At 54.2% G+C, this 24,712-nt stretch overlaps 5 protein-coding genes across 5 annotated transcripts; 3 read left to right on the top strand and 2 right to left on the bottom strand.

Moving 5' to 3' along the window:
• Nucleotides 1–568: 568 nt before the first annotated feature.
• CDEST_03310 (Putative Zinc finger, SWIM-type) lies at nucleotides 569–2,547 on the top strand (the record flags this gene model as incomplete). Its single annotated transcript, XM_062919469.1, has 2 exons — nucleotides 569–2,199; nucleotides 2,274–2,547. One exon carries the CDS (start codon nucleotides 569–571, stop codon nucleotides 2,078–2,080), a length of 1,512 nt encoding a protein of 503 aa, XP_062775520.1. The 3' UTR covers nucleotides 2,081–2,199; nucleotides 2,274–2,547.
• A 1-nt stretch (nucleotide 2,548) lies between these two features.
• CDEST_03309 (Putative protein kinase) lies at nucleotides 2,549–4,440 on the bottom strand. Its single transcript, XM_062919468.1, has one exon. It carries the CDS (start codon nucleotides 4,277–4,279, stop codon nucleotides 2,555–2,557), a length of 1,725 nt encoding a protein of 574 aa, XP_062775519.1. The 5' UTR covers nucleotides 4,280–4,440; the 3' UTR covers nucleotides 2,549–2,554.
• Nucleotides 4,441–11,002: 6,562 nt separating this feature from the next.
• Nucleotides 11,003–14,874, top strand: CDEST_03308 (uncharacterized protein). The gene is made up of 7 exons (XM_062919467.1): nucleotides 11,003–11,225; nucleotides 11,450–11,924; nucleotides 11,986–12,671; nucleotides 12,738–13,649; nucleotides 13,734–13,776; nucleotides 13,872–14,027; nucleotides 14,198–14,874. Exons 1-7 carry the CDS (start codon nucleotides 11,223–11,225, stop codon nucleotides 14,302–14,304), a joined length of 2,382 nt encoding a protein of 793 aa, XP_062775518.1. The 5' UTR covers nucleotides 11,003–11,222; the 3' UTR covers nucleotides 14,305–14,874.
• Nucleotides 14,875–19,469: 4,595 nt separating this feature from the next.
• CDEST_03307 (Putative TauD/TfdA-like domain, taurine dioxygenase TauD-like superfamily) lies at nucleotides 19,470–22,322 on the top strand. Its single transcript, XM_062919466.1, has 6 exons — nucleotides 19,470–20,412; nucleotides 20,480–20,739; nucleotides 20,802–21,032; nucleotides 21,090–21,157; nucleotides 21,211–21,380; nucleotides 21,463–22,322. Exons 2-6 carry the CDS (start codon nucleotides 20,496–20,498, stop codon nucleotides 21,905–21,907), a joined length of 1,158 nt encoding a protein of 385 aa, XP_062775517.1. The 5' UTR covers nucleotides 19,470–20,412; nucleotides 20,480–20,495; the 3' UTR covers nucleotides 21,908–22,322.
• Nucleotides 22,323–24,332: 2,010 nt separating this feature from the next.
• On the bottom strand, nucleotides 24,333–24,619 carry CDEST_03306 (uncharacterized protein; the record flags this gene model as incomplete). The annotated part of the gene is made up of 1 exon (XM_062919465.1): nucleotides 24,333–24,619. The coding sequence occupies exon 1, from the start codon at nucleotides 24,540–24,542 to the stop codon at nucleotides 24,333–24,335; it is 210 nt and encodes a 69-aa protein (XP_062775516.1). The 5' UTR covers nucleotides 24,543–24,619.
• Nucleotides 24,620–24,712: the final 93 nt, after the last annotated feature.

The following is a 24,712-nucleotide window of genomic DNA, read 5'->3' as shown; positions in this document are numbered from 1 at the left end:
GGCAACCTCCCACACACCACATCCCATCCTCTGCTCGCAAAATCCCGTGACAACGGCCCCATGGTCAGGGTTCAGGCCGAAAGCCAAACGAGAAGGGAAAATGGAATTGTTTCTAGAAGATGGCCTCATCAGCCCTTGCGAGACGGGGGATGCTAGACCAGCCAGTAGCTGCTTATGTCCCCGTTGCTACTCCTATTCTCTTCCCCCTCCTCCTTCCATACTCCATACTGCCCACCTCATGGGACCTGGATGATGACCACTCATGAGCGAGAACACGGCCGTCTCACTCAGGTCTTCTTCTCCCTCTGTCTTCCTTCCCCCCCTGTTCCAACAATATCCAACATTGCCAACATTGCCAGCCTGCCTTGGACCTCTGGGCCTCTAGGTCATGTCATCGTTGGCCTCACTCCGCCGCTGCCCCGCCCCCTTTTCCGTCCTCCCCTGCCATCTGAACTTCTAGTCTACATACATCTTATAAGTAACAGTGAGCCGTAGCACCATGGAGAACCCTTCTTCATCCGCAACCTCCTTGAAACATACAGAATTACTCTGCCTCTTCGCCAAATAAATGTCTTCCTCCTCCCCTCCCGCTCCCGTGTCCAAGTTTAGAGGGCTTTCTCTCGGAAAAAGGATGCCTCCCACAACCAGATCCCAGACGCACCAGCAGTCTCTCAGCGACGTCGCCTCCGATTACGACGACATTGACAACTCCAGCTCCGAGCCCGAATCGGACTCGGACTCCTCCCTTATCGACGATGAGGACCCCTCCATCATCCGCTCTCCCTCCAAGCTTATCTACTGTGTCGACAAGCTCTCCAGCGACGCCCGAATGCGCGTCCGCGAAGCCTTCAGGGACCCTCCCCGTCTCTCTCTGCAGTATTGTCGTCTCCGGGATGATGTCTACGCCTTCCAGATGACGGAGCTCGTACCCCGCTCGATCCGCATCGGGTCCCCTGATAGCCCCTTCGCGACGCCACGTTGCTCCTGCCGCGAACAGCAGCAGAAGAACGGGCCTCCCTGCAAACATCTCCTCTGGCTTCTTGACCAGCTCGTCAAGCAGACGCTGTACGACCATGACCCGACCTCCCCGCTCACCATGACCTCGGACGGCTACCCGGAGGAGATCGGTGACCCCTTCACCGACATCTCGGCCTTCCATCTGGGCATCCTGGGGGACGGCCTTCGCTGTGACGTCGTCGCCCCGGACTCAGAGGAGGGCTCGGAAGATTCGGACGTAGACGAGGAGAATTCTTCGATCAACCCGCAACGCGTCCTTGAGGCCCGCGAGATGCTCGCTGCCGTCGCCGCCTCACCCCCAGAGGACCACCGCCCAGACCTCTTCTGCGACCCCCCCAACAGAGGCAAGAAGCTCGTGAAGCGCCGCGACATCGAGGGCACAGTCTTCCGCATGCTACTCGACAACAACGACTTCTTCCACTACTTCCTTGCCCAGATGCGCTCCACCGACCCCGTAAATGACCCCTTCCGCAAGCTGTCCCAGCGCGTCGACCGTGTCCTGCAAGAGCTAGACGCCTGCTCTTTGTCCCAGACTACTCCAACCTCAGGAGACTCGGCAGAGGGCCCCCCCGACGTGGCCTGGGCAGCCCGCCACATCACCGGCGTCGTAGGCCTTATCCGCACCGCAATCTTCGAGCGCGACCGGCCCCTAGAGCCTCGGGAACGCACGAGCGCCGCCCGCGCCTTGGTCCATATCCTTGCCGTCGTCGTCGAGCGCAACCATGATCTCGGACCTCCTTGGACGACGACGACGACAACACCGACATCCCGCCGAGAACGGAACCTCTACCTCCGCCTCGTGGGTGACCGCGACGAGGACTTCGTCCTCGGCGTCCTCAACCTCCTTCCCCCTGACGCGGCGGCCCAGTTCTTGCACAGCCTCGAGGACATTCTGGACCGGCTGGGCGTCCACGGCGCGCCGGCATCCTACGTCGAAAAGTTCAGATCCCTCATCTCTCGGCTGAGGAGGGCCGGCGGCGGCGCCTCGCCATCGGCTGGCGCAGGCTCGAAACGTCAAAGCCAGAGTCAGGGCCACGACCGGGGGTCCAAGAGAATGAAATGATACAAGCAGCCCCATGTGGCTCTACAGGGGAAGGCCCTTCGGCGCCGAAAGGTGGCTCGGGGACATGTTCCTAGTATGGCGGGAACAGGTTTCCTACCAAAGATTCGATTCTTCTGGACGTCTGTGACACTCAACCCCTTCCTTTAAACCCCTTCTTCCATTTCCATTCGTTCCCCTTCACCCTTCTCTATAGTTACCTCTGTTTTCCTTTCTACTCAGTTTTTCTTTACTCCTAGACTATCCGTCCAATCCGTTGAGTCACCCTGGAGCCAAGCCTCGAGGCATAGGCTTGGGCGGGTGTGTCACAGCTTGGCCTCTTTTCTTTTTTTGGCTTCCATGAGTCTGCAATATAAATACCATTTCCTTCATCTTGGAACCGTTATGCTCTGTTCGTCTAGTCGCACATGATCAACCTCTGCTCCCTCCTTCCTGTGGCAAAGCCCACCAACCACCGTTTGGCCGTCCCCCAAGCATTTAAACCTCGGCACACAGGTTTTCCAGTTCATTCATTACCTCTTGGAGACTTGGCCTGCCAAAGTGATTTTCATCCCACCCCCCTACTGACTTGGAACCCTCTCTCGTAGTCAGAAACGCTTCAGCCCATGTTACCTCTCTCTTCCACCATGTTGCGGCTGCTGTACGGATATCTCCCGGATCAGCCATCTTTCCGTAACCCTTAAACACAAGCCTATTGCCATCTCTGCCGATTTGATTACCCAACGTGGCTCGGCGGCCAATGGTACAGCGGTCAATAAGAGACTGTATTTTCGGTGGCGTCCTCAGATAGGCAGGAAAGTCGACTTTGGCCTCCCATCGGTAAGACTGCCAGACAGCAGCTTGCTGCGGAGCGCTAGCCCCCTCGAAGATGCACCACAACACCCTTCCAAGCATGTATACCTCAGATGCTTCCTGTTCTTTCGGACTGAGGCATGCCCAGCAGATGTTGTAGCCGTTGGCGGGATTCGTGTATTCTTCTCTGCTGTGAAGGGTTTCGAAATCGGGGCACATACGTCTCAGTATCTCGGCGTAGTGGTCCCTTACGTCTTCGGGGATGTCCTCGTCAATGGCTAACAAGCGGATGTACTCGATGGCGTTGATTTCTGGGGACGCAAACTCACACCACACCCCCCGCTGCTCGAAGTCGACTATGATGGCATCTCTATCCTTTGACAAAACAACATTGTCCAGACGAAGGTCGGGATAAAATGTGCCAGAGGTATTACGGTGGTGTAACACACCTGAAGTGATTTGCATGGCCCATTTGAACTGTTCGGCGGGGGAAAGCGTATTGTGGATTCTTTGTAGCGGCACAATGTCTCGCATGGTACCATAGCAGTGATACTCGAGTGTGAAACCGATGACGGCTGTCTTGCTGCCAAAACTGCATCGCTTCGTGACGAGGTGAGCCGGACGTGACATGACGTTTGGATGTGGCTTCGCTGACAACAAGAGCTTGAGCTCATGATATAAGTACTTTGTGTAACTCGTCAAAGTCTTCAGAATCCACAGGCGGTCTTGGATCCGGACAAGGCAAACACTGTCGTGAATCTGTTCGACGACGTGGACCTCGGAGATGTCGACATGTTCAGGAAGCTGAACTGTAGCACCCCACATCTGAGCCAAGGCAGAGGACGAGAGCAGTTGTCGTTCCAGGTAGTGTGTTGGTGCGACGTCGATTTCCATAGCTCTGACATTCAGAGACAGAGATTTGAAGACGATGCGAGATCCGAATGGCATAGAGGTGAAGAGTGCTTCGGGCTCTGGTAGACTTTTTGTCCAGAGCTGTAGAGCGCGGAGAATGTGCTTTGATATGTTGAGCTCTTGGACTCGAGCTCGATCCTTGGTATGAAAGGCCACATCCAAATCGAGCAGTTGTCGGATGTCATACGGCTGGCTTGACTGCTCTGGAATAAAGGCATCGATGCGCATGGGCGGCACGCAGCGAAGAAACAGCGGGATAACGTAGAACTGAGTCCCCAGTCCGGTGCAGCCATCAATACGCCAAAGAGGATTGGGCAGAGGATCGAGACTGTCAACACGGTTCTTGGGATTCAGCTGGGAAGCCTCCCAGTCCACCGGGAGAAGGCGGTATGAGTCGCCAGCATCGTGGTGGTCGGCACGAAAGCGAATGAATTGAGAATAGGCAGCCGTGGGATGAACGATGTCGTGTATTATGTCAGAACCCAGCTCCATTGCCATGACAGCAGCAGTGAACAAGGGTTGGCAATGTATGAGCTCAGGGTGTCCAATGGCGCTCAGCGTCCTGTAGTGAAGATGTTCCACGGCATCGAAGGAGGTTGACAAGGGACAACGTCTGGGAGGACGACGGGCGGCGTGTGAGAGATGACAAAGTTGTCGACTGACGAAAGGGTGATGGACAGCGCGGGGCTGGTGGGTGTCGTGGCAAGGCTGTAAAACGTGGGCGGAACTGCCTAGTAGCAAAACAACACGAGCCCTTCCGGCCTCTTTCCAGACCGATTCGTGTTTTCGTAGCAAGTGGTTGGCTGGAGGCGGGGCGATGTCGCACGAGGGCCAGAGTCCTAGGTTTCTGCGTGCAAGTCAACGATACCGGTGACAAGGATTTCGGTAGGCCGAGATGGGCTGGACAATCAATCCGGGCCGTGATCGTGGGCGGGGATTTTGCACGGCAATGCAGGGTTCCGGTTTGTGTGTTGTGCTTTTGCCCTGCATGTAGGTAGGTAGCTAACTAGCTGCAGCTGGAGACGAGATGCGCCCGATTGAGGATAGGACCGCGTGATTGGCTGAGGAGAAGGGTCGACGAACAACGATGCCAGGGTCGAACGGCAGTATCGGTTGGTTCGAGCTGAGAGCTGGTTACGAGCAAGGCAGAAACGTGAGTGTTGGAAAAGGGGCACCCACACGTGTGCTGCTGTTGTTGGTGTGTTGGTGTTGGTGTTACTGTACCGAAAGACAGCCAAGGCTGACCGCGTGTTTGTGATGATACTGCTTCGCCAGTCAGGCTGATGCTACTACTCTCCTTTCCTCCTTCACTGCCCCAGGAGAACCTCTGATTGCACTTGTCACATCCCGCACCGGCTAGCTTCTACCTGCTTGCCATCACAGAGTTGTCGCTGCTGTCTTGCTACCTACCTAGGTAGGCAGGCAGGGGGTCAATATGGAAGGCGACAGGTCAGGTAAGTCAAGAAGATTACGCAGTCTCTCATGACCACTGATTCCCCTCGTGGTCGGTTTTTGAAGGACAGCGTGATCTTGTTTGCCGTGTACGGCAGCTCACCGGTTCTGAGGACAGAGCGAAATCAGTTCTCATCTGCATCGGATCTCGCTCGGGAAGACTCTTCTTTCCATGTACAGAACGGTCCATGAACAACATCTTGAGCCGAAATTGTTGCAAACATGATGTAAACACAGTGAGCAAGTGGCAAGGCACGCGATATATGACTGCGGTCTTCTTTCGGGTCGCACGATCAGACTGCCGAAAGTCGACATCCGCCTGACACTCGAGACGGGGCAGTGCAATCAAACAGGCGCTCAAGACGGGACACTCCCGTACCTACCTTGGACACAGACTGTCGGTAGCTGTCGGTAGACACAGGCGTCTTGATGGGTGCCATGCGAAGCAGACGAATGCTATCTTCAAGATGGGTGGATGAAGACGACGTAAATGGCCGGCCACTTTCCTTGTTGACTGACATATCAGGTAGGTAGGTTTCTAGGGACGGGTCAGATATCGGTAGTGCGGTAGGTAGGCATCATTGGATGGCCCACCCTCGCATTGGACTTTGGCAAGCCCTAGCTTTCATATCCAATCAATCATGCAGGCCTTTCGCCAGTTGATGTAGCTGAGGTACATGAGTAATTGGAGGGTTACCAGGTAGTAGGTAAGGCAGGTAGGAAGGGATAGGCGGTAACCTAAAGACGAGGGATAGACATAACAGGAAGGGAAAGGAAGGGAAGGGGCGGGCCGTGCCCGGCCCCCTTCTATTAGGTAGGTACCTTTTGCCCACCTAGGTAGGTAGGTAGGTAGGTACATCAGCTTCACTTACATACCTTGACCCGACCGTAGGTCCCTACCTACCTACCTACTCTCGTTGGACTTGAAGGGCGGGGTCAAGGGAAGGTTGTGCCCATCTTCTAGCGCACCCACTTTCCCGGAATTCCAGACCACGGTTGTCTTAAATGGGATGTAGGTGTATTAGGTAGGTCATGTAGGAGTTAAGGAGGGGGGCCTCTTTCCTCCTCCAGTTCAGGTACGTTTGGGCTATCGCTGTCTTCTACAATCTTTGCCGTTGACACCCGCGCGTGCTAACGATGCAGTTCCTTCTTTGCTCCCCATTGTGTCCTGCGCTGTCAGAGGAAGCTTTGTCTCTGCATCCGGACCGCAAGACCCGGCATCGAGGAGACAATCCACGTGACGGAAATGACCGGGAAGGCAAAACATATTTGCAACTGAATGGGGAAAGGGGGGAAGGGAGAGGGCACCTCCCTTACAAATTCTTACCCTGACCTTTACCTGTGGCTCTGGTTCTGACGTTGTCTTTCCGCGTTGTCTTTTCGATCTGTCCCCCGCCGCCTCTCCCAGCCAACCACACTCTGGCATCTCCTCACACTGCACTCAATTCAGGCTGTCTATTCGTCCTTCGTATATGCGGTGCCCACGGCATTTCTCAACATTTCCACTTGTCATATATTGTCACCGATGTCATTCAAGTACTGTTTCCTCGCTGCATGATGTCTATCCATTCATCACACCACTCGTTGGCTCGTTCGTCTTGACTCGCAGGTCTAACCAGTGCCGGCAGCACCGTCGCTGGGAGGGGTTGGGTTACATGCCTAAGTTCATGAAAAAGGTGGTTGCATCCCCAACGCCCATCAAATCCGTTCGTTACCTTTGCCCTTTGCTGATGTTGGGCCAAGCTCAGAGGCACCTTGGACAGAAGCCACACCCACTCTACACAACGTGGACGCCGGAATGGCCGGGTGAGCCTCAATGGCCTTCACCTCCGGCCGACACCGCAGATACAAACAAACAAACCTTGCCCGTTCTCTCGGGAATCCAGACGCCGAGGACGCTCTGCAGATCGTAAAGAAGCTGCCGCTCGCTGGAGCCCATGCGGCCATCGCATTGCAGGTCACATTTCTATACTCTCGCCAAACCAGCCAGGCAAATAAATTTTTGCCACGACATTCACAAGACGACAAGAGCCACTGTCTCTCCTCGCCCCTTAGGCATAGGCTGACTGCTGGAATCGATTCATGGTGGAGACCCGGACTTCCATACTCACCGGGTGGATACATCTACTCCATGGCCCGATGCTGCTACCCGGCTCTCCCGTCCGCCCGGCCACCTTGGCTTAACCGATGTGCAAGGTTGTCCTTGTTCCGCCGGACACTAGAGCAACGGGTCTTCTTCCGCAACCACCGGATCATGCAGGCGCACATGCACCTATGGTGATGAATGAGACACCGAGCGGATAGGTTAAATCGACTCAAGCAGACGCTCATAGAAGGTTATTGACACAACCTCCAGGCCCCTTGCCGTTTTCAAAGACTCCTTCCCCTATCGCTGCCTGCCTGCATGCTAGCAGTGCCTGTCACGATCGGTTGCTTGCGGACTGCAATGGCCAATGCCAATGCCAATGCCTTGGACCCGAAAGCGACAATGGGATTGGTGGCATGCCTGTTTGATGCTCTGGCTGGCCCACCGATGGGCCGACACCATCATCCTCAACATTGCACTTTGGGAGCTGTAGCCTGTCAGCCTAGATTGGCGCTTCCTCACGACCCCGGCATCGGCCCAGGCTGCAAGAAAACGTGTTTGGCCATTTCGGACTGATGGCATGTGGAAGACGAAGCCTGACATTGATTGATTCGCCAATTCGGACACTGTCGACTGCTCGTAAGCGGCTGTGTTCCCCTCAATCTCTCTTCGTTGGCGCTTGGCGACTTGCTTGCTGATGGAAGTGGGCCGCTCAATAATTTGCGCTACGCAGCGGGCATGGTACGCACACACAAGCATGGTCATTCGACCGTCCGTCGTGCAGCCCTTCCGGGCAGGGTACATCCATACTCAAGTTACGGGTCGAGATGAACTATCCACATCGGCGGAGCCTCCCAACTCACCGGTCGCCTATTTGAGCTTAAGTCAGCTACGGTCTCCTCTGTCCCACCACAGCGTGGCTCTCCCCGAGTCTTTTTCCAACAAGCTTGCTGGCAAATCGTGACGGGGTCCGCTGGGGGAACAAACTTTGTACACCGGGCAAACACTAAAGCCCGGCTCAGGGATCTTATACACATGTCCGCTAATTGCAACCCGACGACCCCCTCCGCATCGCCTCACTGGTCAAACATGGCCGCATGCAGAGAAACGTTGGACGTTGATTTGGCAAGAGACCGTTAGTGGATGGCTCCCTGACCTCATCAGCTGCATAGACTGAGGCAGCCGTTATTGGCGAACACTCGCCCCTGCAGGACATGCTTTCGACAGGCGCCCTTGTCAGTAAAATAACCAAATCCGTTGACCGGCATATTTTTCCAAGAGGGGGGTACTGGGTTACCAACTCGCACGGCGCTGCAGCTTGCATCCATCCTTTCGACCATTGTCAGGATGGCACAATTTGATTTCGCGGAAACGACCGTCTCTTCGGCCAGCAAACCCAACGCTTTCTGCTCCTGGCGGACCGACCACAATGCCAGTCAATTATCAATCGGGTGTCTAGATCGTCATCTTTGTGATCAAGTCTGCTACGTTCCTTTTGCGGACTTACAACCGTCCACCACGAGGCAACTCACAAACACACACAAACACACACACCAGGGGCTGTGGGGGCGCCATGGGCAAACATGGGGCGGGCGGCTGGAACGTATCCATCCTGCAAGCTTCACTTTCTCACAGCCGCCGGCAGACTCCCTGACAGCGCCCCGAAAGTCGACTTGGCACTGCGGACAGGACATGTCGAATTGGGCAGTGGTGACAGGGTGTTGGAGGCGGTGGACGTTCACCCGGTTCCTGGAGCTGAGCGGCTACGTAGTCGTCAAGGGGGTTGAAGATGTTAATTTCTCAATCGTGTGAGAGCCATAGGAGCACTATCGACCGATCGATCGACCGACAGACTGTCGTCTGGGCCAATCAAGAGAGGAGCGAGAGCCAACCGGCCGGTCCGAATCCAAAAGAAAAAGAAGGGGATTATCGTGATCATGGTCTTCTCTTTTGGGTGTCTCTATCGTGTGTCCCTGTTGGCGGCAGGGATATGTAGCCGGGAGGCAATGATATCCTTACTGACTGGCACATGCTTAATATCCCTCGGTTTCGGCTGCAGTCATACAGATAATCGGTGAGAGTCTTTGGATTGGTACGGATGTACCTCCCAAAAGGAATCCAACAACGAGGCTGTCTCTGGTTTCCACTCTCACAGACACAGACACAAGCACACACACTTCGTCTTGATCACGCAGGCGACCTACCAGAGGCAAGGAGGCTGGTAAACGGTGTCAGACTCTCGGGACCGTGGCGTTTTCCAATGGAACGTCGAGAAGCGTCGAGGTCGGCAGAAGATGGATGAGAGAAATACTGGGGGGTTGCGGCCGCCCCCGCGTGCTGGTTGGCCACCTCGGCGGATTGGTAACACTCGCGCACGCTGTTAGCGGGGCGATTATGAATGCCCCCAGTCTTCGGTCACGTCGCTGCCCGTGTGAGATTAATGATGACGCTTCACGTAGAGCATGCACATCTCAAGGCTGCCTTGGACGGCCCCCATCCTCCCGAAAACAACCGACTGCATTATGCGAAGCTTTGGCAGTCTCTGCACTTGCTGACCAAAGATGGCACGACGGGTAATGACCTTGAGCAACTGGTAGGGGCATCAGCAGACCAGGCATCAGATCAGCTCTTGGGAAGCGATTGGTTCCAGAAACCAGTCTCTTGCCTACAGTGGAAGCAAACAGCAGCTGTTAGTCACACAAGAGAAGACGGAACAGGGGGCAGAGACAGGATCAGCAGTGTTCACAACGCTTGGTGCCATGGCATCTGGTTCACCACCCCTGTCGGCCTATTCCCGTCATACGGGCAGCCTGAAATCCATCCACTCGGCAGGGGCGGGAAGATGCTCGGCTCCTCTTCTCGCGTGGCGTGGTCTCAAGAACCCCTGTTCTCTCACGGGTACCCCTCAGACCGGTGAAATACAATTCAGCACGGGTGCAGCCCACTTCCTCAACTTCCTCTCACCGAGTCTTCTCACTTCAGCCTCGACTCCCTCGACAGACCGACCGACCAGCACAGGCTACGCCAATCGCCAGCAACAGAGTTTCTATCGGCACGCTCTCTGATCTTAGCCTGCCAACGCGCGCGCGCAACGCTGTGCTCCACCACAGGAGACACTGCGCAAGCCAGCAACGAGAAAGAGAACACGCCGAAATCGCATCTGGCGTGAGAATCAACGAGACGAGTAGCATCGGACCACGGGGCACCAGCAACTGTTTGCGACATCGAAAAACCACGTGGGGAAATTCGACGCAGGGCTCGAAAGACAGGCGTCAGCAACAGCAGAAACAACAACAGCGGCGGCAGCAGGAGGAGGAGGAGGAGGAGCAGCAACTATTCCCCCTCCCCTTCACCCGCAGAGGAAGAAAAAAAGAAGGGCAAAGCGACATATCCAACCAAGCCCACACACGCACGCAGACTTGCCGTCTCTTCCTTTGGCTCTCTCCCTCGTCCCCTCCCCCCTCCCCAGTTTCGGCCGAGTGTATGCTGTCAAGCAGGGCCTATCTGTCTCTCTTCACAACCCCATTCTAGCCCGACTCCCTACTTTCATTTCCACTCCTCCGTTTCCTACGTGCCCGCGTCGAGAATTCTTCACTCCGCCTTTTGTTCCTGGCCGAGGAATCAACCCTCCTTTCGTTTTCCCTACCTTACCCTCTCTTCCGTACTCCACTCGCGCGCAAGGGGTGCCATTATGTGGTATTGGCTCTCGTGAGACCGTAGCTCCCCCACCCCCTCCCCCGGTGAGGCGCAATTTTCAACGCTCCCCTCGTGTTTCGCTGTGCCTGCTTGTTCATTCCTGCTTTACTGCTTGTCTCTGCCGTCTACCTCATACATGCCACAGATCGTGGTACTTGGTCCTGCTACTAGGCTTTGTCCAACACACCCTCTCTTATTGCATCAACCATGGTAAGAGACCTCCCTGCTTCCCGTCTGGCGGCAGCGTGCATGAGGATATATCACCGATCTTCCCCATTGTCCCTCGCGCCCAGCTGCCGCCCATCACCCACATCATTACACACGCACGCACACACGTCGTCCCCGGCTGGTTCATATTTGCTGATCGGTCCCCTCCCCCCGTCTGCCCATCTCTTCCCCTCCTCCGAATGTGCGGTGGATTGATTTCCTCTTAGAATAATAATCCCAGAAAGCGCCGGGTTACCTGCCCCAAGGACAACTCTCTCCCAGTGACGGGATCTCAGCAGGGCCCGACATTTTCTTCAATCGTCTACTCTGATTTCTCTAATCTCCCACCCGACACTCAATATCTCCTCTCGCAGGCTGCGTCACTCTACGATCTTTCTGGACCTCGACTTCACCAACTGCTCTCGCATAACTTGTTGCAAAGTCAATACAACCCCAAAAGGCAAAGGTTCATGGAATCTTACCACATGTCGTCTCAATACCAAGACGACCCCCTTTCTCCAGGCTTCGAGGAAAAGTCTCAAGCAGTCGGACAGCACAGCCATCATGTCCTCGACGGCGTTGGTCCGCAGCAATTGCCATCGGGGTTTCCAGTTCCTGGCCTTAACGGACTCGCCGAAGAATTGCAGACCATGGCGCTGGTAGTGTGCCGGAGCTGCTTGAGTTGCGGCATTTCCAATGGTGGTATGTACTATGAAGCACGCGGCACAACCACTTGAAGTCGTTTGATTGATGTATACCGTAGTCTACGAGCCTCTCTCTGGGAGCGAGACCAATGCCTACAGCTACGGCACCAGGATCGACAGACCGTACGAGGGTGAGAAGCCACCTTCAGCACAGGTTTCTCAGCCAGCCATCTATGTCCCTACTACCAACGCCCCCAACGTGCCAAATCATTTTCCCGTCACAGAGCCTGTAATGATAAGCACATACGTGCCACACTATCAACCTCTTCAAGACAGTTCGAATCACGCCATGACTCCGCAGAACTCAGGACATGACACCATAGTATACCCGACCGATGTACCAGCGGCAGTCTACTACCCCGAAACATCCGGTGTTCCTATTGGTGATGCGATCAGCTTTCCCAACCTGAACACCAGTGACCATCATCTCTCTACGGGGGAAGGTCTGTCAGACCCATACGGCGATAACTTGATGGACATGGCTGTGTCTTCTACGTTGCATCAGCAATCTTCCATACCTGCTAGGACGGCCGGCTTCGCAATGCCTCCCGCCTATGCCACGTCTTGTGTCAAGACCGAGGAAGTGGACATGTCGGCCCATTGCAATAGCCTCGACGTTGTGTTCCCTCACCAGCGACCGCCAGCTTCCAAGCGTGGCCCTTTCAAAGACCAGAAGGCGCGGGAAGAGACGGCTGCAACGAGGAAGAATGGATCTTGCATCCGTTGTAAGATGCAACGAGTTCGTGTAAGTAGCGCCGAGCTCATTGTCGATATGACGCAACCGCATTGTGCCATTCACTGACGATACTAGTGTAAAACTGACCCAGAGGACCCCAAGGGTCCATGCGTTGGATGCAAACCCAAATCATCCAATAACCACCAGAAACAACTTTTTCGGCAGCCCTGTGTGCGTCGCAAAATTACAGAATGCAATTTCTTTAAACGTGGTCAGGCACCTGGCTACGAATGGACACGGCGTTGGGGCAACGGCATCGTAGATAACATCAACAACTGGGCATCCAGTGAGGTGAAGACAATCCGCTTGTGGGAAGGATACACACCGGTCGACATGTGCGTACAACTCCACGTGCGGGAATTCATTCCCCAACCTGGAGACAAACTGGATCGCACTTGGGTCGCCAAAGGCGTGAGGAAGTCGGTGGCAATTCCCACATATGCCATCACGAACCTTGACGAAGCCCAGGCAGCTTACGAAGACTACATCAAGAGGGGAGTTGTTGGCTGCTTCAAATCGGTCATTGAGAGTGTGATGGGTGTCCGGATGGGTGTTCAGGATCAGCTGATCTACAACACCTATCTCAAGGCGTGGGAACTGTCACAGGACACCAACACGCCACCGGATGAACGGGACCTTCTGCTGCAAACACTGGAGCTCTGGATGGCGGTACGATTGACGACTAAATCGATCGAGATCGTGGGTGATGAGACGCTTGGCATGAGCCGCGATATACTTGACAGCAGCAGCCCGCAACACGGATGCATTCCTCTTCCGCCAGTAATGGGGGCTCAGTTAGACTTGGTTCTCATTCAACATATACAGACCAGGCTTCGACGGGAAATGCTGGAGAAACTGCAGAAAATGACACTTCAGAACAAGCAGAAGACGTGGCTGACGACATACCTGGTAACTTTCATGTTGCTGCACAACATCGCACTCGTTACGGACCATGATGCCTCGTACGCCCAAAAGCATGGCATGGGAGTAAGTTGGACCGACCAGGCCAGCCTACGGTCGTCCGCGGGGTGAGATAAACACTGCTGACAAGTCATGTTGCGTTTCTTCTAGAAAAAGTTCGCCCGAGAGTCGGACGTTCAAGAATATCACCTAGGTACGTCAAGTAGCAGGTCGGGGCGGTATTTAAATCCATGGCGGCCATAATTCCCGTTTGTGGGTAAGACATGCTGACGAAGAGATGACGAACAGGCGGCACGATTCTCCTAGCGTATTTCCACTACTGCAACAAGGGAATCTACCCGTTTTCCGAAGAGTGCAAAGACCAAGATCTACGGACGTTGGCGCAGCTGGATGAAGACGCGATGCAATTTATCCACTGGACACGGTCACAGGCCATGGCTCATAGTGAGTGACGACCCTCTTTCCCCTTGCATCCAAGACGGAGCTGTCAATCCACCCCTCAGGTCTCCTTGACGTGCAAGGAGGCGGTTCCGATGGTCAACCCCCCTCGGTCGGCAATGGCGGGCCACTGATCAGCCTTCATCTGGCGCTGACGGCTAATTCAATGACACTAGAGCATGAATGGGAAGAGGTTCAGCAGGCCAATCAGTATGAGCAACCATACTTTTTTGTTAGCCAGCTATTCCAGCGAGATTGGCAACCTCAAACGTGGGCATATTAATCCAAGTCGAAGGTGGGCAGGATGCGCGTGCAAAGACGTGAGAGAGAGGGGGAGCCGGCGACATTGGGTTCTCATCGTTTGAATCATTGTTTCTTTTTAGGGGGCAGGGATGCACCATTAGCGACGTGCACAGGCGCAATGCGGGCAGGCCAAAAAGACAAGTCATTGGCTTTGGAGGTTTGGCATGGAAAGCGGAGTTCTATTTGCCCGTCCCCTCTTGTTTGTTTATTTTTCTTCTTCGTTTTACTCCTCCAAGCAGGTGGTCAGGTTTCCACTTGTTCTTTTTGTTCGACCGAGATTCCCGAACTTTATGTTCTATAGGGGTTGTTTGATTGACAGAGAAACACGAGAGCGCATACTGACCGGTTTCCCTTCCTTTGCGGGACACACTAGCCGGCTTGTACTGAAGTCAAGGCGAAGATGGGGCCGGAAGCTGGTGATCAGGATGGGGTGGTAAAGATGGGCTTTGCCGTTGTCGTTGTCATGGATGGTGTTATCGGTACTAATTCTGTAAACCTTCTTTCGATCACTTCGTCCGACCATTCGGTCACCATCCATCCCGTGTACCGTATTGACCAAGCCGTGCGTGTGCGGCCCTGAGTATCAAGTCGAATCGTCCAATAGCTTGGCGAACAACATATCGCGTGCAAAATCCAACCGCCATAGCTCCGGCGGAGGTAGAACACGCAAACATTATTTGGTGTCTACGATGTATAGGATTTGGATGGAGCCAAGGCTGGGTCTGCTGATTCCTCAGCATGCCCCTCGGAAGTCATTCCTCGAGCTCCTCTGAGCACCGGGCCTCGAGGCTGGCCCTGTGCTTGATCAACGATGGTGGGTGACCAGACTGGGTGAGAATTGAGAACCAAGGGTCGGCATTCCCTTTCCAAAGCATCGAGACATTTGTTTCTTGACTGCCGGGGGCGTGTGAGTTGATATCTGTCGATCAGCGACAAAGCACACCGTTTGACAGGGTCCTGCAGGCGTCCTTGCAGACGGGTGTTCGGTCGAAGGAGTGGAGAGCGGCGCGCAGTGCTATTCGCAGAAATCCTTCACCGGCGAATGTAGTCCCGCTTTTCAATCAGATTTCATCTGCAGCTCTGGTTCGCGGGCCGGGCCTGTGTGCTGTCAAAGGGAAAGTTAATTCCGTCTCAGACAAAAAAAATCAGAAGCCAGACCGTAGCCGGCAGACATGGACATGCCGATTGCCGTATGTATGTCCACACTTGGCTAGACGCTGGAATGTGTTTCGGCCGAGTGGCAATCTGGGAAGAACGATCGATCTTCGGAACGGGGAATGGGGTTTGAGACCGGGTTTGAAGATTAGGAATGACAGATGGGGAATGGCAGATGGCAAACTATGGTGTGGTGTCGTCTTTTCGCCTTTCCCACTAGGACATGCAGGGAATGGAGCGCGGAGGAGATCCGGACAGGGTAGCTTTCATCTTTGGGAAAGTTGGGCAACGCCCGAGGGAGTATGTTGGACGAGGGCTCGAACCAAAGTCGCAACGGAAACAACAACAACAACATTAAGGGCATCGAGGAAGCAAAAAGGAATGTCAGCACCGGGCCAACCCCCCGAATACCGTCTGCCGTTCGTCCCTGATTTTGCTCACCGGTTCGGATAGCGGACCGGGGGGAGGGGGGTGGAGCGCACACTGGATGCCGCATGGCGTTGCGTCGCATTCACAAGGTCGCATTCTGTCGGATCGGAGGGACCAAGTGAGGCAGAGCACAGCGAGTGAGATGAGGTGAGGTTCAACCGGGAGAGGTGGAACCCGGCGGAAGCTAGAGATACGTACCCGGAGAACCCACCTTTCCTCCCTTCCTGGGGACCCATATTAACAACCCGACCAGGAAGTCGCCGGGGTGCGCTGCGCAGGGGGGTCCTTGTCGCCCATCGAGAGAAAAATGTGCGAAGTGCGACCGGAACGAATTACAAGTGGTTCCAATGATCAGTGAGCAAGGGTCACGGCTCTCCTGTCCCGCTCGCCTATCCCTCGGCTACCTGCATATTTTGCTTGGGTTCAGGTGCAAAAAGACAGGTGAACGGGGTCTGTAAGGTGCCAGAGAGCGAGCCATAACGGACGTTGTTCCTTACTTTGCTCTTTTCGCCGACAGATTCAACTCAATCGAGGTCTGAAGGTGGATGTGATCCTCTCTCCTCCACCTCTCCACTGCTCTTCTCCAGATCCCCCTTCTCTCTCCCAGGCCCGTTCTGTGCTGTACTCTACGCCGTCTTATTTTCTTCCTTTTCCTCGTCCTCCCCCCCCCTCCTCTCTCTTTCCCTGCATGTCCCGAGTCGCGTGCATTTGTGAGACAAACACCTTCACTACTTCTGTCTTCGTACCCAGTATCTAGGTAGGTACTCAGGGATACGCTCTGCAGATACCGGTACTACCCCACCGCGCACGAAGTACACTTGACAAGACTAGGAATGCGGCGGACGGATCTTGGGAATATTCTTCATTGCTTTTCTTTCTGGACACCACTTACGTTTGCCCACGCTGCCGACTCCACGTTCCGAACATGGATACCTTAGACACACTCACTTCTCCTCCCCAGCTTGCCCTATGTTACGAACTTGAGAGACCCCGACCAGCTGGCCAACTAGACAACTTCGAACAGCCAGCTGTCTCATGCTGCGTCGAAGGCATTGGCTCTAGCCAATTCCTGAAGCCTGCCCTCGTTTTACACTACTCGTTCTTCTATCCCAGCTCCACTCTACCCCCTCTTCTCAGACTGCACAAGTCCCTGTACCCCTTTGGCGATCCGCCCTCGTCTCCGTCAGATGCCCATCGTCTCCTTCAGTCTTTCGGGATCGAACAGGGTCGGGCAAGCAGCGGGACAACTGGCAGCAGAGCGAATTGACACGATGCATGCCTCCAAAGTGAAGGGACCTTGACTCCAGGTAGCCGTACTTGGACGCTGATCGACTCACCTACCCTCTTATTTAATCTATGATCTGGACCACAGGAGCAATTATTGAGGGCAACACAAAGCACAGATCCGAGTGGTCATCACTTCCGACCATGTCTCCCCCGAAGCGTAATTACATTTTGATTTCAGTGCCTGGCCTACGGAGAAAGACACCGCCAAAGACTGGTGTGCTCTGCCGTGATCCCAGTGCTCCCGCCACCCGCGCACCCGTCGCGGCCCCCAATGTTTGACGTTGGCCCTCGTTACACGGGGAGCCGCTAAAGCCCTAGGTGGGCGGATCAGGTCGAGCGAGCCACGTCGCTACTGTCACCCTTTTTCTCGTTTTCGATGTTTTGCTCTTTTCAAGTTTGCAATTCGGGTTTTCGTTCCCTTCCTGCTTCTCGGTCGATCGTTCAAGCATTGAGACGCTTGCCACAAAACGTGGCTTTCTTACTGAGGCGGAATTGATTTTGTCTCTGATCGCACACCCCTTTCTCCACCAGCATGTCACCGCTCCCTCCCGTGGCTGAGCGTTGGTGATTTGGGTTCATCCAATGTCGGTCTCGTTTGCTACAATGACAGTCCCTAGTTCGTCCTATCCACCACCCGAGCTCACATCTGCACGGAAGCGTCCGGTCGCCGACCCACGCTCCAGCACATCACACACAGCATGTCTTCGATCCCGTCACGATCCCGTCAAGGCCCCATCGTAGTTTCTCGTTAGGCGCTACGGGTACCACGACGGGCTATCTGCCCTGTTGCGACAATGGAAGTGAGTCGGCCGGCCTTGTCTTGGTCGATCCCGTTCTGTTGCTGGATGTCGCTCCCAGGGCCAGCCAGCGGGTCCTTGTACGTGCGTAATCTGGACGCATGGGTACAGGTACAGGCACAGGCACCACATACATGCATATGCAAGCAGACGATGGTACGGCGTATTCGATTGGACTCACCCTGGTTTTGTCTGCTCAGCTCAGCTATGTTCTATTACGTTCTGCTCAACTCACTTGGCTTCACTTAGCACATATGCACTGTGTATGTCTTCTTTTCTTCGGTTTCCTGCGTCTATTGTCCTCCCCTTCCCCCATCCCGTGCCACGAACTGAAGATCGTGAGGACGGCCCCCTTCTACGACAACGGAAATGCAATTGTTGTCTGGACCCATCCTACTTACCCCTCCTCACTTGGTGTGCACTCTATCCTCTTCTGTCAACATTCTCCTCTTTTTTCTTTTCTTTTTTCCTTTTTCTTTTGCACCGTTGGCCCGGCCCATACGAGCCCCGCCGCCGCACAGGAGCGAACCAACAGACATCCCTTGGTTTTCCAACCCATATCCCACCATCACCGCATGCTTTCAAGTGAATGAGGCGCGCGCCCGGGGAGAGAACAACAGTAGGAAACTTGAATGCCAGATGGTCTCGGGGATGGGAGTCGGTGTACGCATCGTCTTTCGCCCCTCCACACGAGGCTCGCCGCTCGAGTAGTGTAGTCCATCGCAGTCACTGTTCAGTTCGATTCCGCTCGGTCCAGACCAGCCTACATCTCCTCATCGTCTCCCGTTGTTTCTTCTTCGTAGGCACATGGCAAAGGGGGTACCAGACGCTTCCCGCCCCACGTCGTCGCGCTGGGTCGCTTGGTTGGCGACCTCAAGACGACACCCCCCGTCGGCCAATGCCTGTGTGTTGAAGATTGACCGTATTCGCGCTTCAGACCGATGGCATCCCGCACGAGGGTTCGGGAGGGAAGCAAGGCATCGATCGAGTCAAGCAAAAGTAGTTGACAATCCCCATATTTCATTTCATGTCTTCCTTCTTTTCTTTTCTTTATTCATACTCGCTTCCGTTTTCGGCAACACCCATGGCATCGCGTGCAGTACGGTCGGCAGGCAGGTAGGTACCCTTCATGCGAGCGATTGCATGGGAAGGCAAGATGGGATGGGATAGGATGGCAATGTAAGGTACCTCCTACCTACCTCACCTATCTACTGGGTGGGTAGGTAGGTAGGTAGGTAGGGGAAGGGCTGCCGGAGTGTCCCTTCCCTGCTGCACTACATCGGATCTCTTTTGCGTCGCCTTTCCCCAACACTGTGGTGCTTTGCATGTTAACTTGCAATGCACTGTTTTACTTTGGTTTGGTTTGCCTTGCCCTGCCTTGCCCTGCTTGTCTCTATTTCTTTTCGATGCCCTTTCACGGGATTTTTCTTGGGGGGTAAATTTTTTTTTGGTTTGTTTCCCACATGCCCGAGGTCAAGTAGCTCCATCTAAATCTCCCTTTCATGCTTTGTTATCCTTCAAATCAATGTCGTTTCTTCTTCTTCTCCTTCTTCTCCTCCTCTCCTCCCACTCCTCGCGACCCCACATGACTTAAAGCTGTCTCGACGGCATCTTCTTGCATATGCTCATCTTCTCTTCCATCCGCATCCCAACGGCCTGGCTCACCTGGCAACTGTGAATCCTTGCTGCTTTCACATAAAGAAAACCTTCTGCCGCTACCGCCGAGTCTTTGCCATCGCACGCCCATATCTCGCCTCAACCCACACCCACGCGCATGTAGCCATCAACAACGAGGACTCGACAGGAGAGTCAAAAGTAGACACGGCACCGCGTCTCGCCTGCTGTTTCCTTAAACCGAATCAACTTCGTCATCGTCAAATCCCTACCTAACAAGCAGCGGGTAACCACCTTCGTACGAACCAGCACATTGCTGCCAAATCCGTCTCTTGCCTGTGCCTGTCCGCCTTCCCCTTCATTCCTTGCCGCCAACACCTTCCTGGTCCTGGCCCTGCTTCTTTCCCGCTGCAGTCTCTTCTTTCTTCACCGACTGTCATCGTTCTCGCGTTAGTCTACGGATATATTAGGCATCTGCCTGACCATGACAGAAACTCAACATCTCTTCCCCAACCGCTTCGTCTTCTACTCACGACTACCTGCACCCCCGTCATCACCATTCTCTCTACTTTTCTCCTCAACGTCCGGTTATACCCGTCTGTCTTTGCCGTAAACCAAAGCCCTGCCTGGAACGAGTTCTTCTTCACGCCCGCACAAGCACCCATTTGCCCAGTCACTGCATAAGTGCTCCTGGAACATCGTCTGAAACCTCGACCTGATCCGGAACCTTCTCCACCGACACGCTGCCCTTCTCTGCACCAGAAGCCGTACGGCAGACAACCCAGAGTTCAAACGGACATCTACAGGTTCGCGTGCTCCTGTCTCCCGCTTGCTCGTGTTGGGTGTGGCTGTCCTCTGACAAGTCCCATGTAGTTCTTAAATCAGCAAGATGGCGCCTAGTGTTGTTGGCCCAGTTGTGGGTGCTACCACGGCATCTGCTGCCCACCACACCCATCACATCGACTACCACGCTCCAGTCACGGACGTTCCTGGTCTCCCCACTGGATTTCCCGAGACAGTGGTCAACGAATCGGCCTGGACCGGCCCGCAATTCACTAAGGAGTCGCAGTACACCTACAACCTCACTAATGCGGACCTTTTGGAGCTTGCCGCGGCTCTCGCGCACTTCAAAGGTATGTCTGGCTTGTAACCCTGCTCGACAATCGTGCCGACTCTGACTGTAATCTCAAATTAGATCTCGGCCTTGATGGTGATGTAGTCAACAAGGACAACTTCCCTCTGCCTACCCTTGGCGCCGCTCTTGATTGCATTGCCCGGGATGTCCATCAAGGCAAGGGCTTCGCCGTAGTCCGCGGCATTGATCCGCAGAAGCACTCGGTTGAGGATCTCACAGTACTTTATCTTGGCATTCAGGGGTATATTGCCAACCAGCGTGGCCGTCAAGACAAGAAGGGAAACATGCTCGGTACGTGACTTAGGGCTATTTTCCAGGCTTGAACACACTTGCTGACTACGATATCAGTCCACATTGTTGCCGACAACACCACTCAAGCCAAGGCTGATCATCATCGCCATTCCACATCAGCCATTGTAAGAATCTTGCTCGTCGCCTCCATACATGTTACTGATCAAGACATCATTAGACCTTCCACAACGAGGAGTCAGGTGACGTTGTCAGTTGGCTGACACGGAATACCGCTGCGGCTGGTGGCAAGTGCATCATTGCTTCTGCCCACACCGTCTACAACATTCTCGCGGCCACTCGGCCGGACATCATCCGCACTTTGTCTCGTTCAGATTGGCCCTTTGCCCTGTACGTGCCTTCACATCAATGCCTTTGAGAGCATCCCGTGCTTTTTGGGCAGCAACGGAACCGCTTGCTGACCTAGACCCAGGCCCAAATTTCAGTGCCGCCCAATTCTTTTCCACCACGATGGAAAGATCATAATCAACTTCGGACGTACTCCCCTGATGGGAAATCCCACCCATCCCCGTCCAGCGCATTTCCCGTCTTTGACCCATCGTCAAATCGAGGCTCTCGATGCAGTCGAGGCTATTGCCAGAGCGACTCAAATGGAGATCCAGACTCGTGCTGGGGACATTCACTTCATCAACAACTTAGCCATCCTTCATCGCCGTGAAGCATTCGTCAACGGCCAAGGCCCTGACGAGAGGCGCCATCTCGTCCGCATGCGCGTGCGAAGCGAGAGCCTGGGCTGGTCCATTCCAGCCGAGCTCCAACGCGAGTGGTTTGACGCATTCGAGAAGCCTGCCGACCGCGTTTGGCACCTAGAGCCTATGCCTGACGCGTTCTTCCCCCTCCGGAAGTATCCCAACTGACGACGAATATGTTTTTTCTTCACTATTTCGACGAACAGCCATGGAGTTGAGGCGTCTTGGTTGCATTACCTGGACTTACATTGTTTAATCCTGGCGGGCTGGGCTCCTGGCATGGGAATGACTACTGCATAATTTCTTTCTTGCTTTTTCCCTCACCGCACCTTATTACCCCTGTTGCAGCAAAAAGTTTATTGTTTCTTTTCCTTGTCATAAGCAGAACGCTATGGAGTCCATGGGAGTTCACACAGACACAGTAGAAAACGGCTAGGAAAAAGCATGCATACATGGAAGGTTGTCAAATGCGGCGCCAACAGACGTAATACACAACCGTACGTCTTAACCAAAGATTCTATCCAGTAATGCTTTTACTGAGCCGATATCAATCATTCATCAGGTGCTTATCTGGGTGACGGCTGAAATGATGTTGCAAAAGTAGTTCCATGTGAAACATTCTGAGAAGATATCGGGGGGGGGGGGGGGGCACGTTACCAAAAAACGTAATATGAATGGTATGCCAAACACTGAGACCCATAGTGCTGGAAATCTGCAGACATACAGGACCGGTCAGGCAGCCGAGTTCATGATTGGGCGATCTGAGACATCGGTGTGCGACCGCCATGCCGCGAAAGGCTGAATTTCAAGCCACCATTTCAGGCTCTTGGCTACCGAACCCCTAGGCGGACACCTCGGTATCTATTAGGGCATCGGGCTGTGAATACTCTCAGAGCGACACGGAGAACGGAGTGCAGCTTATACGTCTGCGAATTCCCGCGGGTCAAGCATCACATCCTGGGAGCGCCATCTTCAGAAAATGGAGACTCTGAAAGCGGTTGCTATTCTGATCCAACGAACCTTCTTTGCTGCACCCGGTACAACACACAAAGTCAAAGTCGCGCAAATATCGGTCCCTAGGTGCTTTCCACGCCAAGCGGCCTCGCACTGGACATTTCCAGCTGTAATCGAAAAGCAACAACTAACAAAGACAACCCCGAGCGTTTAGGCAAAAGGAAGGGGGGGCTCTGAGCGGTAAACGGAGCCATGACCCGCAGTTCATCAATCAAACAAATATGGGATCTGGTCACTGGATTTTGATCGGCAGAGGTCATATTGAGTAGACCACAAAGCCAACCTATCGTGCATTAACCTCACGAGGCCGCCTTTGGCATACGAGCGCGCGTGTAGCTGCAGTTTGGTGGGAAGTTGACAGTGTTTGGTATCTGCAACCCGGCAAGGCCGACAAACCGTTATTGGTGTCGGTTGTAGTGCATGCTGTCATCGGGTACATAGACCTGCCGGATCGCTGGCAGCAGTCGACCGCTCCCCTGCCGCAGGGTATCCATCCAGGATGCGGGTGGGCGACAGAAAAGGACTGCATGACGGGCCCTAAGGTAATTGTTGCTCCCCTGTATTACAAGGGAGAAGCAGATATGCATCTGCGTGGGAAATGACAGACAGTGAACACTGGGGGACATCCTGCGGGAACTTCTGCTGGAATCTGCGGGACTGCGTTGGGTCAAGCTGCCTAGGCAGGGTCTCATTACACACTTAGTCTTCTTTGCTTTTTCTATGTCTTCAATCCCATATAGGTCTGGGGGATTGATGACGACGGCCACCAGGGGGGCTTCGGTGAGACGTTCATCTTCCACAAAGAAGCCTTGTGGCAATGCATAACACGGGGTGGGTTACTGTTAAGCGTGCTTCCTTCTTAGCTCGCTGGAAGGATGATAGTGGTCCGAGGTCGGCATCTCAGGTTTGAATCCTGGCAATGGTTTACCCGGCTTGCAGGTGGCCCCACTCTATGGGATTTTGTTGCTTCTTCCGAGCAGGGGTAGAGTCGTTTCTTTTCCTCAGTTTTTCTTCTTTCTTTTCGTCAAGAATCACTGACGCACGTCGACGGGGGCTGCTTGTCATCGATTTGCTGGGGCTCGTGGTGCGGAAGATCGATCGGAGGGATAAAGACTGGAGCATACCGGCTCTCGATGAGGGAAGGAGTGAGTGTGTCCTCTCGAAACTTGAGCGTGGTGAGCAAGACACTTGGGTCCCATGGCAGTGCTGGAGACACACGCATGGAGCGCAAGGGTGTCAGCTACCGTGTTGTTTCTTATTCTGTCTCGCACGACCAGAGGCGATCGAAGGGGACTAGGGAAGAAAAAAGCAAGATCAAGGGACAGAACAGCGGATGATTCAACGAGTGCCTCGGATGGGGTTCACGTTTTTGACAGCATTTTTGGAGGGAACCCTAACCAGCCCTCTGCTGCGGCCAATGTGTCCAATCTGACGCCATTTTTCGAGCCTGTCAACCCCCAGACTTCGGGGCTTTCCTTCTTTCTTGTTCTTCTTCTTACTTGGCAACTGCATACTACCTAGCAGTCGTCAGTACTTGGACGAGTCACACGCGGCGTGGGTGACATTGGATATTCAATTGTTAGTACCTATTCTCTCGAGGTAGTGTCTCGTTCGCTTCGCAGCCTCCCGGGATACGGCGGAATATCTCTAGAAAAGACATGGCGAACCGCGACGGGTTCTGAATTAGGAGCAGATGGTAGTCGGGTTGGTGGAAAACGGTCACCAATGAGAGGTGATTGGATGAAGCTTTACCGCCTCCGAAGGAAGGAAAAGGAAAGAGCGATCGCATGCCCGCTACAATCGATGTTGTCCGACTTTTCTCTGCGACAACGGACGTGGTCTTTGATAACAGGAGGTTTTTTTTTCTTCCTTTTTATGCGGCTGAAGGAAGGAAGAGAGGTGTATGTAACACTTGTCAAGCAAGACGATAAGGTAGTCTGTATTCCCGGGGTTCACGTG

The sequence above is a fragment of the Colletotrichum destructivum genome, chromosome 2 (assembly GCF_034447905.1).
Source record: "Colletotrichum destructivum chromosome 2, complete sequence".
NCBI lineage: Eukaryota > Fungi > Ascomycota > Sordariomycetes > Glomerellales > Glomerellaceae > Colletotrichum > Colletotrichum destructivum.
This window is presented reverse-complemented; position numbering and strand designations above follow the sequence as displayed.